General features: G+C 48.2%; 1 protein-coding gene across 13 annotated transcripts in view; it reads left to right on the top strand.

Moving 5' to 3' along the window:
• PTPRS (protein tyrosine phosphatase receptor type S) overlaps positions 1–13466 on the top strand; it is a 309039-nt gene that overhangs the window by 180017 nt on the left and 115556 nt on the right. For 7 of the 13 annotated variants that reach the window (XM_081845987.1, XM_081845982.1, XM_081845990.1 and 4 more), the window contains exon 6: positions 5479–5601. In XM_081845987.1, coding sequence (XP_081702113.1) covers positions 5479–5601 — 123 coding nt within the window. The remainder of the gene's footprint in view (positions 1–5478; positions 5602–13466) is intronic. The other 6 variants (XM_081845991.1, XM_081845989.1, XM_081845994.1 and 3 more) reach the window with 1 other exon arrangement.

Here is a 13466-nt window from a genome sequence, read left to right as displayed (position 1 = left end):
AGCCAAGCAAAGCCATGCCCATTAGAACTGGCGTTGCTGCAATTCAGGACTAGCGCGTGGCAACTGCTGCCTGATGCGACGGACGAGATCCCTGTCTCCCGTTTCTTGTGCAACACCTTTTAGGTGTTGTGAAGCATCCCCTCCGCATACAAACCCGAGGGGGAAGAATGCGAGTTTAGGGGGTACAAGGCAGGCTTCTGTGGCGCACAGGATGATGCCAGTATCTGCTGCCGAAAGGTGGCTGGGTCATTTCCCCTAATGGTAGGGCTGGCCTTACTGGAATGGAGTATTAAGGGGAAATTTGCCTAATGGTAGGGTTGGCCTTACTGGAATGAAATCTCGAGGGGGAGAGAGGTTTTTCTAAAAAGTGTTCATCAGCGTTACACAGGGGTCAGCAAACTTTTTCAGCAGGGGGCTGGTCCACTATCCCTTGGACCTTGTGGGGGGGATGACTATATTTTTGGGGGGAAATAAATGAATTCCTGTGCCCCACAAATAACCCAGAGATGCATTTTAAATAAAAGGACACATTCTACTCAGGTAAAAACAGGCTGATTCCTGGACCGTCTGTGGGCTGGATTTAGAAGGCGATTGGGCCGGATCTGGCCCCCAGGCCTTAGGTTGCCTTCCCATGGCGTTACATGTAAAATTTCACCGGGAGCAGCAAAACTAGGAGCAAATCCCATTCACAGGCAAATAGGATGCAGGTATAGACCCCAGTTGGGACACAGGTGGCACTGTGGGTTAAACCACAGAGCCTAGGACTTGCCGATCAGAAGGTCGGCGGTTCGAATCCCCGCAACGGGGTGAGCTCCCCTTGCTCGGTCCCTGCTCCTGCCAACCTAGCAGTTCGAAAGCATGCCAGTGCAAGTAGATAAATAGGTACCGCTCCGGCGGGAAGGGAAACGGCGTTTCCGTGCGCTGCTCTGGTTCGCCAGAAGTGGCTTAGTCATGCTGGCCACATGACCCGGAAGCTGTATGCCGGCTCCCTCGGCCAATAAAGCGAGATGAGCGCCACAACCCCAGAGTCGTCCGTGACTGGACTTAATGGTCAGGGGTCCCTTTACCTTTATAGACCCCAGTTTTCTGACCTGAAGGCAGGGCAAGGGGGTGGCAACCTGGATATTCACAAAGATTATCAACACTGGGGTTGCACTGGTTTGCAGAGGTGATGGTTTCTGGCCATGCCAGTTGGACACCGTCATTTTGGGACTGGGGACCCCTCTTTCCTCTCCCCCCCCCCAGACCCACATTTGATGTTCGCCCCCCACCCTGAAAGCCCTCGTAGGCTCCAGATAATTTGTTCCTATTGGAAATAATTGTTGTGCGCTAGCACACCAGTATTGCAGCAAAGATGCCTTTCAAGTGAGTCAAACCCCCCATAGACCAGCACCGCCGCCCCCTTCTCCCCACTGGTCCTCTCCCCGCATTGCTCCAGATTGTTGTCACAGATGGCAGATTTTTGCATGTGTTTCGTTTCCAAGCCTGATTTTCTGAGACGGAAAGATGAGTTCAAGGCTGTTCTATTTCCACTGAATAAATCCACAACCCTTTGCTAATTTCCCCCTCTTCTCTTCCTCGCTTTCTGTCTCTCTCTCGCTGCCTTTTTTAAAACCACCCAGCTGCTCCTCCGCAGAGATTTGCCCAAATTAACGCTCCCTTTATTCCCCCTTCCCTTCCCTTACTCCTTTTCATTTATTTCCACACTGTTCCCTCCAGCGAGCGTACCTTGCTTCGATTAACATTAACTAGCTAGTAACCTTAACTAGACGCTAACTAATGCCTTTCTGTAGATTCCTGTTTTTTGTAACCTGTTGTCCAGCCATTAGCTGACTCTCTAACTAGAACCTTAACCAGCTTTAACCAAATAACATCTCGCCCTCTCCCCTCCCAGCTGACACTAACTAATCATAATAACTAGGTGCTTTATTTTACCCCTATCCTGAAAACAGGGCGGCACATTCATCTAGGAAGTTGGGGGGGGGGGGAGAGAGTATTAGAGGCATTTAAACTCTTAAAAAAGAAAGCCCGTTATTTCAGGGCGGACGTAGAGGTTTCAGCAAAATGCCTCTGCTGCAGAAATTGATGATGTTTGGCAAGACCGGGGAATGCCAATATTTGGAGATTCTGCAAAGGGGGAGTTTTTTGGACTTGAAAGAATGGGCCGTGCTTTGCAAAACCTGCTCTGTTTTCAGGATCGGAGTAAAACCCTAGAGATCTTCTTACGATAATACATTTCTTGACTGAGATGTGCAGCAATCTCTTGGAAAGCCAGTGGGGGCTGGGAGCGGGGGGAAGGATCCTGCAATTTTATTAGGAAGGCTTTTTGAACCCAAACCTTGAGGAGAACGCCCATGAAGCTATTTTGGACTGGGGTGTTGGCTTCAATGCTGGATGTCCATTTTGACCCATCCTCGGAGGATAACAGTGCCTCTGAGCACGTGGAGAGTGGCTCACCTTGTTGTCCCATGGTTCGTAGGAAGCTGACTCTTTCCAAGTCAGTCTGCTTACCCACCCGGGCCATTGTTCTGGGCTCAGACTGGCAGCAGCTCAGAGTTTAGTGCAGCGAAGGGTTCCTTTTAAGCAGAGATTGGACCTGGGACCTTCTGCAGTCAAAGCAGGTGTCCTGATGAAAAGCTGCCATTTTATAACATTGCCCAGAATTGTCTGATTGGCAGAGGCCTTTCCTATTTAACTGCTTCCTGACCCGTAGTTGTTGACCAGTGAGATGACCAGTATGGAACCTGGGACGTTCTACCTGCCAAGCAGCCGCACTAGACCATCAGGTGTTGGCTCCTCCCCCTTGATGCTTTCTTGGGCGACCAATGGCGTCCGCAGCTGTTGCCTTCCTGATTGGCCAAAGTGAATATGAAATCATCCATTCAGAATTTTAAGTACTGTATTTTTCGCTCTATAAGACGCACCAGACCACAAGACGCCCCTAGTTTTTGGAGGAGGAAAACAAGAAAAAAAATATTCTGAATCTCAGAAGCCAGAACAGCAAGAGGGATCGCTGCGCAGTGAAAGCAGCGATCCCTCTTGCTGTTCTGGCTTCTGGAATAGCTGCGCAGCCTGCCTTCGCTCCATAAGACGCACACACATTTCCCCTTACTTTTTAGGAGAAGAAAAGTGAGTCTTATAGAGCAAAAAATACGGTACTTCTACATCTCTCAGCCCACTCAGAATAGGAGAGCGTTAGAGATTTTCCACCAGGAGAATCCAAACTTTCCTTCTCCTTAGGGTCCTTTCTCCCACTGGCACGTCCAGGGAAACGAAAAACAAAAACAAAAAAACTCCCACTATTTTCCTCCCCGCTCGTTTTCACTTCTGTTTTGTTTTTCTTTTTTCTTTCGTTTTTCCTTGCAGAAGGTACTCCGATCCGAGGTAAGAAAACACCCTCCGCAAACACACACAAAATATCCGCCCCACACGGCGCTCACTTTCCCTGCTAGCCTATTTGCCACCTCAACCTCTCGATTATAACCAGTTCTTGTTCCGTGTTAGTTGTGTGATTTTTTATTTTTTTAAAAAAATAATAATAATTAATAACAATCTTGGAGTTTTGTCAGCCTTTCACTGTTGTGGGTGTTTATTTTCTGTCCTGCCTCTTGTCCTGTCTTCTGTGACTTCCCGCCACCCCCACCCCACCGCATTTATTTCCTCCCCTCAATTCTGCATTTATTTTCAATACGTGTGTAATTCTCTTTCTTCCTTGGCTGGCTGGCTGGAACTGGCCGCTGTGTCTGTCGGGGGCCAAGGGAGGAAGATTTCCCAAGGTCCTCTGGGGCCAGGGGAGGAAGACTTCCCAAGCTCCCGGCCACACTTGCAGTTTATGATGTGGGCTCAAACATAGCGCCAAGAAGCACCGAAGGTGTATTTCTGGTTTTCCTTGTGGTTCCTGTTACTATTATAATATCACTCCCGTTATTAAATCATTTCTCCTTCACAGTCCACAAAAGTGGTAAGGTTTCATTTGAACCTGAAACGGTTGCGAATTGGGAAATTAATGCAATTGTATTTGTATTTTCTGGTAAAAATGGAGGGGGGGAGGAGGAGGAAAATATATCTTAAATGTCTTAAGAGAAGCTCTGCTGGATCAGACCAAGGATAATAATTTACCTCTGGAAAGCCTACAGTGTTCCTCTCCCACTGTTGGTCTCTAGCAACAGGGCCTCTGAGCATGGAGGGTCTGTTTCACCATAGATAGACTTATCCTTTTGTGGGGTCTTGGACAGAGGTCTTTAAAGCTAGGGAACAGAGGGTGAAGAATATGGACAAAGAGGATGTTCATCCTCCTCGTCTCCAGGAGTGACCGGCACCACCTCTGCCGCCTCTGCTGATTTTGTGGTGAAGTCAGAGGGTTAGCCTGAGCTGAGAGAGCGCATTATAAGCCTTTGAAGCTGTGTGACACCTATTAGTCTGCTGGCTCGAATTTTTCTAGATGGAGAGCTCAGTTTATGCAAATTCCTGCATTGGGCTGCAGTCTGGCATGCACATAGCACTAAGCACTGTGTTCTTTGGAAAACGTAAACCATGGTTAACACTAACTACACTTCCCAGGTCCAAACTTTGGAACACGTAAACCATGGTTAACACTAATCACAATTCCCAGGTCTAAACTATGGAACACGTAAACCATGGTTAACACTAACCACAGTTCCCAGGTCTAAACAATGGAACACGTAGACCATGGTTAACACTAACCACAGTTCCCAGGTCTAAACAATGGAACACGTAGACCATGGTTAACACTAACCACACTTCCCAGGTCCAAACTTTGGAACACATAAACCATGGTCAACACTAACCACAGTTCCCAGGTCTAAACTATGGAACACGTAAACCATGGTTAACACTAACCACACTTCCTGGATCCAAACTCTGGAGTAGATAAACCATGGTTAACATTAACCACCGTTTCCAGGTCTGGTGTTCAGAGCAGATAAACCATAGTTAGCATTAACAACTTTTCTCGGGTCCAACAATCGAAACATGCATCTGCGCCAGAGGAGGAGAGGGAGCTTGAGAATCGTACGCTGGCTGGGGACAGCCATAATGTAAGATCATAGATGATAGATAGATAGATAGATAGATAGATAGATAGATGATAGATAGAAGAGCTATCGATGGTGGGAGAAGAATGAATAATGTGAACCAAGCCCATGTCCACAAGTGGCTACCAGTTCTCACCCATGACCTATGCTATGCGAACAAGAGCATGCTGGGGTCGCAATCCTGCGTGCCCTTACTAGCGAGTAAGTCCCACTGAGCCCAGCTGGTGAGTAAGCCTCCTCGGGATTGCAGCAGGGCGCCGCTTTGGGGTAAGACGAAGAAGCACCGAGTGAGCGCTGGAAGTGTTGAGCTGCGATGGAGAGGGAAGTGGGGAAGAGGTTGCCCTTTCCCTCCTGGGCTGCTGGTCCTCTGAACTAACACGTTCCCCTTCCTCTCCCTGCTCCCGGACCCTCCTCCCGTTTCCAGGTGGCCTTCAGATCGAAAGCAGCGAAGAGACCGACCAGGGGAAGTACGAGTGCGTGGCCAGCAACAGCGCCGGCGTGCGCTACTCCTCACCCGCAAACCTATATGTGAGAGGTAGGGAACGCCGTGACTCGCAAGAGTGGCAAATGCCATCCTCTCCAAATTCCTCTTCCCCCCAGCCTACACGTGCGCAGAGAGACACACACACTTCTGAAGGCTTCTGTTTTTTTGCTGCGTTTCTCAAGACCCAGAAGGTGTTTGGGGTGGGTTGAAAAGTCCATATCGAAGACAAACGGGTGACCCAGAGCCTGGCTGGACATTGGAGAGACCCAACGGTGTGGGAATATGCACTGGGGAGCAGGAGGAAATGTCTAATAAATGGGTCTGCGCCTACACTGCAGGAGACCTCTGGCTAACACCTGGCTCTCTTTTCCCTACTTTTTCCAACGACCGCTAGGGGATACCAAGGGGCGGCTTGAACCTGGAGCTGTCCCTGTAAATATCCCACACCAACCTGAGCTACATATGTAGCGGGTTGGGATGGATGACCTTGTGGGGCCCTTCCTACAACTCTTGTGAGTTTGCATGGACCGCGCCAGCGGAGGGAGTGGTTGGGGGGGGGCAAGTGCCCCAAACAAGGAGCTGTCGCCCTGCCCTTATTTCTAAACTCTTGTGTTTTTCTCCCTAGCCCGCCTAAAAATATACCTTGCTCTTTTTGTTCCCCCTGTCAAAAAAAGGTGGGTTTTTTTGCTACCGCCATTGTGGTAGCCAACACATGGGCTGGTCCTGAGCCTCTCCGCCATTTAGACGTTATTACTGGGCCAATTAGGGACGCAGGTGGCGCTGTGGGTAAAACCTCAGTGCCTAGGACTTGGCGATCGCATGGTCGGCGGTTCGAATCCCCGCGGCGGGGTGAGCTCCCGCCGTTCGGTCCCAGCGCCTGCCAACCTAGCAGTTCGAAAGCACCTCGGGTGCAAATAGATAAATAGGGACCGCTTACCAGCAGGAAGGTAAACGGCGTTCCGTGTGCTGCGCTGGCTCGCCAGATGCAGCTTGTCACGCTGGCCACGTGAACCGGAAGTGTCTGCGGACAGCGCTGGCTCCCGGCCTCTAGAGTGAGATGGGCGCACAACCCTAGAGTCTGGCAAGACTGGCCCGAACGGGCAGGGGTACCTTTACCTTTTTACTGGGCCAATTGGCTCAGCCAAACTGGCATGGGACTGCAAGAAATGAGAGAGGCAAGTCTCTCAAGGCCATCTTTTAAGACACTCACGCTTTCCTGTACCCTTCCCCTCGGCATTCTGGGAATTGTACTCTACACAGAAGGAGGGGGCAGGGGTGCCAAAAGTACTGGAATTCCCACAAATCCTCACCCGCCAAGATGTAAACCAGTTGTTAAAGCTGGTCCATGTTTGCAGTGTGGGTCAGGCTTTCCCTGATAATTCGGATTTGGTTCATAATGCAGCCATCCTCCTTTTTTCCTCCCTTGAGGCCGGAGGTACATCCTTATTTATTTATTTATTCCTGTACATCACCTTTAAGGGACGCAGGTGGCGCTGTGGGTTAAACCACAGAGCCTAGGACTTGCCGATCAGAAGGTAGGCGGTTTGAATCCGGGTGAGCTCCCGTTGCTCTGTCACGGCGCTTGCCAAACTAGCAGTTCGAAAGCACGTCAAAGTGCAAGTAGATAAATAGGTACCGCTCTGGCGGGAAGGTAAACGGCGTTTCCGTGCGCTGCTCTGGTTTGCCAGAAGCAGCTTAGTCATGCTGGTCACATGACCCGGAAGCTGTACGCCGGCTCCCTCGGCCAATAAAGCGAGATGAGCGCCGCAACCCCAGAGTCGGCCACGACTGGACCTAATGGTCAGGGGTCCCTTTACCTTTACCTTTACATCAACTTTGCCAACCTGGTTCCTCTAGACCAGCCTTTCTCAACCTGTGGGTCCCCAGATGTTGTTGGACTACAACTCCCATCCCCCCTAGCTAGCAAGGCCAGAGCCCAGGGATGATGGGAGTTGTAGTCCAACAACATCTGGGGGCCCACAGGTTGAGAACCGCTGCTAGACTACTCTGGTAAACAGTAATGTCTGGAGGGCACCAAGTTGGTGATGGATGCTGTAAAGGAATGTTTTAAGGAGAGTTTTGCAGTCCCGCCACAGAATTATGATCAAACACCTGACCTTTCAAGCTGTCCCAACAACAGCACCCCACTTTTTTTTTTAAAAAGGGGGGGAGGGGAACCCCTTTTCGTATGTGATTCAATGAGCCACCTAGCAAAAGCCCAGGATCTGACCCTGCCAGGTGCTTAGACAAAATCATGCACAAATACAACATTGTGTGTGAAGGGATGCTGAAAGACGTGTTTCCGAGTCTTCACCAGTGTTCCTTGGGTCTCAAGTTGCTGTTGTGCTACAGACACACCAACTGCAGCCAGTTGTCATCAAGGATGATGGGGAATTGTGGTCCATCAGCACCTTAGGGCCCAAGGTCAGAGAGCTGTGGTCTGGGTGAGGTTCAAACGGCTGCACGAATTAGGTGGCGTTGGGGTTCTTGGAAGGCCCCTGCCCCAAAGGGCCAGAAGTGACTTTGAACCTGTTCACCCTATAGAGTCTCACGGTCCAGCCAGGGGTCTCCCAAGCCCCAGCCGTTCCGTCAAGTCTTAACAAACTCCCCTTTTGGGGAGTGTTTTTGGAAGCCTGGGCACACACAAAATGGGTCCTCGTCGTCTCCGATCAGAAGGGCGCTCTCGTCAACAGAAGTGGGGCGCGCAGGGGGGGTCCCTCTTGCAGTTATTGTGAAGAGATAGGCTGCGACCCTTTTTCTTCCTCTTTCCAGTCTGATTTCAAGTGCAGAAAAATTAAAATAACTTTCTGTATCAATGACTTGCCAAACTGAACATCCCTTTCAAACTATGGATTCTGGAAGCTGTGGCCGTCCTAGATATCTCCTAGGAGTACACCTTCCGTCATCTCCTAAGCCTAGGTTTCCCCAGCCTCCCACTAGATACCCGATAAGCCTCATTGTTTTCTCTACCTGGGACAATGAGGTTGTTGGCGTCTCTGCTATGGACCAGTCCATGGCTGGTGAGCTTCATGCACCACAGTAGATTGAAAGCCATATAGGTCTTTAGAAATTTCAATGTCTAACACTACAGTAAAGTGACCTCTTTTTCCAGTCTGCTTGGGGCCACATGCCTGATAACACTGCTTCTTTTCTGGGTTGTGTGTGTTTTACACCCAAGCTAAATTTTTAAAGGAGGCTTTTGTCTGTTTTCTGCTGCTGCTGTTATTGTTGATGTTGTTGATGTTGTGGCCCAATGACAAAAAAATGAGAAATGATGTCTGTTGCCTCCGTTGTTGATGCAACCAGCAATGTAGAGCGTAACATCTGGTGCTGTGCTGAACGAAATGTTTCTCAGAGTTTCTGTGCCATGGGTAAAATCTCAGGCCTCGAGGGCCGAGCTCACATGATCCAAGACTCATGTGGGTTTGTCCCTTCTGTCGTGGGTCTTCTGTGGGGTGAGAATTTTAACCTGCCACAGTTCAGAAATTGGGAGCTTTCTCTCGCCCCATTTGTTCAATTTGGTTGCTTAATTTTGTATAAAAACGCTTCATTCTTCCCCTACAAAGCTGGGATGGTTTGGCCCACTCGGTCACTGAAAACTTTGGAGGGATGAGCGATGGTAACCATGTCAGCCAATCCAAAAAAAGCAATCCAAAACCCGATACCTTTTGTGGGGACTGGCCAAAGTGTCAGAAAAGTGCGCCAAATTTACAATTTGCTCTTTGTCCTGAAATCTAGACAGCTCTTTCTCCCCAATATCAATGCTTTGTGTTGTTGTTTGCTCAGCACTACGCAGTAGCGACACCTGGTGGGGTAATACCAGCATTGCACAATATTACGACACCCGCCCAACCTGTCCCTCACCACCTAGGAATCCAGAAAAGAAATGTTTTGAAAAATGAGCTCTTTCCAAGTGCAGAATAATCACTGAATGACGCAGGTTGCGCAGGCTCCCCCAGGAGCTCCTTACTGTTTCAAACCCAGATTTGGAAAGCCACAGGTGTGGCGCATGTGTTTACGGAGACATCTGTTTGGGTTCAAAACGTAAGATCTTCCGTAGAGTCAGGCAGCGCCTCGCATCGTAGATGGGGCAAAAGAAGCTCACCTTGGAAGTTCACCAGGACAACGGAGCGCTCTCTCTAATAACTTCTGCTTCCTTATTGTGTTTTACGATAATCGCGCAAAAGGGAGAAATGGTTTGGATTGTGTGACTGCGGCCTTATCAGTATTAGCATTATTTTCCTTTTCTGTCATTATTTCCAAAGAGCCTTGAACATGATTGCTGGGTGTATGGTTGTTGTTTCCCCCTCCTACCAATTTTTCGAACTGTTTCTCCCATAATATGCTTTTATCCCCTCCCAAAAAGGGGATTTCAGGTGCACAGAGTAGGGCGTTTGCACTGTTTGGTGTTCCTCCCCATTTCTGCCCTTTCCTGTTGTCGTTAGTAATTTTAACCATAGGGAACTTCCGTCCACCTCCACCCCCTTCATGTCTGAATGAGTTTGGAAGGGGAGGGGAGGAGCCTGTGTTGGAAGGGGCGGGGCTTTTAAGGCATGTCTGAATGGGCGCTGGGAAATGGGTTTGGCAGCTTCACGGTAAGCCAGAAGTACGGGAAACAGCATCCTTTTTTTAATAATAAAAAAGAGCCCCCAAATATTCCAAGGGTTGAATTGCGAGCCGCCGTTCTCTTACCTGGCGAATGGGCCCAGGGGGACAGACGCGATGCTTCTATCCAGGTGCAACTCACCTGGACTGGCACAGGGTTGCGGGGGCATAATTGCACCGACTCCGTTCCCCTGCAGTTCCCATGACGACATGCCTTGGAGGGGTTTTCGAGGGCACCTCAAAATATTCGGGCGGGCGGCTGAAACTTCCTGGATGACGACTGACAGTGCCAAGGTGGAAACGGAGAAGACTTCATTTTTTTTGTTTTGTTGGGGTGCTGTGCTGTAAATGTTGTTTAACCTCCCTTTCTCTGAGCTGCAGGGGCTTTTTGCCAGATCTATGGATGCAGGGTAGAATCCACCGAGGGTTGGGGGGGTTGGGGGAGGGTCTGATGGGGTGCAGGGGGGGGGTCATTACTGCCGAATTGTCAAGGAAGGGCCGTGCTAACACAGGGAGGGGGGTCACGTGGCTAAATGTGGTGGGGGAAGACGGTCGCTGGAAAAAAAATGGACATTTTGAGATGATATATATTACTTTTTTTAGCTTGATATTTTTATTTTTTTAAGTTAAAAGGCGGAAATGCGAAAGGAAAGGAAAGGAAAGCAATTGAAATTGCAGTTGCCAGCCGTGAAGGCCTTTTTTTACTCTCTCTGTGTTTCCCTTATTTTTCTTCTCTCCTCTTCTCATGTCATTGTGTTCTGCATCAAACCCCCTTAAAACATCCCTCAGAGCTACGAGAAGGTTGGTGTGGTTTTTTTTTTTCCTTTTTTACTTTCTTTACCCACATATTTTTACATTTCTTAATTAAAAAAATTAAAAAAAATTATTTAAAAAAATTAAAAAAAGAGAGAAATATATAAATAATCCTATATCTTATGATTGCGATATATATATATTTTTTAAAAAAAAAAAAATTAATAATAAATAACATAAAAATAAAACGGCGAATATATATATATATATGATTGAATATTCTTTTTTTAAAAAAAATGAGAGAAAAAGAAAGAAAATCTCTGCATTTATATATATATCTATATATATATATTTTATATATTAAAAAAAAAAAAGTTGACAAAGCGAGACCCCCCCCCCCTCTTCGTTCTCGGGTCTCGTTGGAGATGAGTTGAGTTGCATTGTGGGACGTGTGAGCTCTCCTCTGCATCTGTTGGTTGCATTTCTGTGTGCACTTTTTTCTGTCGTCATGGTTACCTTGCTGTATGGACATTTTGGGCCTGATCTGCATGACAGGAGAATGTTTACGAGGCAACGATCTTTTGCATGCCGGTCCTTTTCAGTTTCGTTCTTTTTTAAAATTAATATTATTTCGTTTCTCCCGCCCCCTTTAAATTTTTATTGTTATTTCCGTTCTTTCAAATTGTGTGCGTGAGTGTGTGTGCGTGTGTGTATATATATATATATATACATATATACATATAATTTCAAAGGAACTTTTTTTTTTTTTTTTTACGTTATCAGTGGAATTTTTTTCCCCTTTCCCCCCCCACCCGCAAATTTATTTCTTTTTAAACATTTTGATTTTTGCTTTTTTGCTTTTTTTCGTTTCTCTCTTTTTTTCTTTTTTTTTTAAAAAAAACCTTCCTTTGTCGGTTTGTCAAGTCGGTTGGTTTCGATCGGTTATGCTGTGCTGTAATTTTATTCCAATTGCATTGTGGAAAAAAGCCAGTGTTCCTGCTTCCACCCCCTCCTCCAAATCTACCTCCCCCCAACCCACACCCCTCTGACGATTTAACAACCTCCAGCCCGAAAATATTGCAGCCACACAGCTGTAATGCCTGTCTGAGGAACAGCCTCCCGGGACAAGGGGAGGGGGGGTCTCGGCTAGACGGTCCCAAAAGGAACTTGAGCTTTACATTTCATGGGCTGCTAAAAAGGGAACTCAAGCCTTGCCCTCAAGTTGGCAGAACAATCCTGGACCCCCATTACACAACCAGAAGTTTACTTTCATTAAATTTAATCGCTTCCGGATAACCACCGCACCAAAGTGGTTTTAATCACCCAGAAAAACACACGTGCAAATCATTATGCTCTTGCAAACTTTTTCAGCAGGGGGCTGGTCCACTGTCCCTCAGACCTTGTGGGGGGCCAGACTGTATTTTGGAAAAAATAATAATGAATGAATCCCTGTGCCCCACCAATAACCCAGAGGTGCGTTTTAAATAAAAGCACACATTCTCCTCATGTAAAAACACCAGGCAGGCCCCACTAATAACCCAGAGGTGCATTTTAAATAAAAGGACACATTCTTCTCATGTAAAAAAACACTGATTCCCGGACCGTCCGCTGGCTGGATTTAGAAGGCAATTGGGCCGGATCCGGCCCCTGGGTCTTAGTTTGCCTACCCATGGTCAAGACTGCATTGCAGAGGGTTGGGCTTCCAATTCTGTTACGCCAACAGACCATAGCTGCCCCCCTACCTGTGTCATCTAATGATGACTCTGTCTGCAAAGGTTGCGAACGTTTAAAATAAGCTGATAAACGTCTCTTTCAGCGCCCTGTTTGAAAGCACATCGCAGCAGGAGGATTAAAGAATTCTTTTTTAAAGCTTCACCTAAACCGCTGGTTATTCTCAAGATCCCCCACAAAGTGCCTGGGCTTCCACACGGAACAAAATCACACCCGTTGAGACTTACAGCCTTCTGAGACTTTGCACCAGGGATGGAGAGGCTGAGTGGCCCTGCAAAATATTGTTGGACTACAATGCCCATCATCCCTGACGGTTGGCCATGTTGGCTGAGGCAGGCGGCATCTAATAAGGACCACTCTCATGCCATTTTTAGTTCAGGGCTGGGTTACCTGCCACCCTGGGCTCTTTTTCTTACAGTGGTGCCTCGCAAGACGAAATTAATTCGTTCCGCAAGTTTTTTCTTCTTGCGAGTTTTTCGTCTTGCGAAGCACGGTTTCCCATAGGAATGCATTGGAAATCAATTAATGCGTTCCTATGGAGACCGCTTGCCAGGCTGGCGGTGCGGAGAAGGGCTTTTCTCCCCACCGCAAGCCTTCAGGACAGGTACGGGAACAGAGGGGAAGGCGCGCAGCGCTTCTCCTCTGTTCCCGGGGCTTGCGGCGGGAGGAGGGTTTTTCCTCCCCACGCCAACATTCAGAACAGCATTCTGAAAGTTGGCGGTGGGAAGGAAATCCCTCCTCCCACCGCAAGTCTTCAGGACAGCCATCCGAAGGCTGGCAGCGAGAGGAGGGCTCTCCGCCCCACCGCCAGCCTTCGGAGCAGCCATCCTAAGGCTTGC

This window comes from Podarcis erhardii, assembly GCF_964252035.2.
Source record: "Podarcis erhardii genome assembly, chromosome: 18".
Lineage (NCBI taxonomy): Eukaryota > Metazoa > Chordata > Lepidosauria > Squamata > Lacertidae > Podarcis > Podarcis erhardii.
This window is presented reverse-complemented; position numbering and strand designations above follow the sequence as displayed.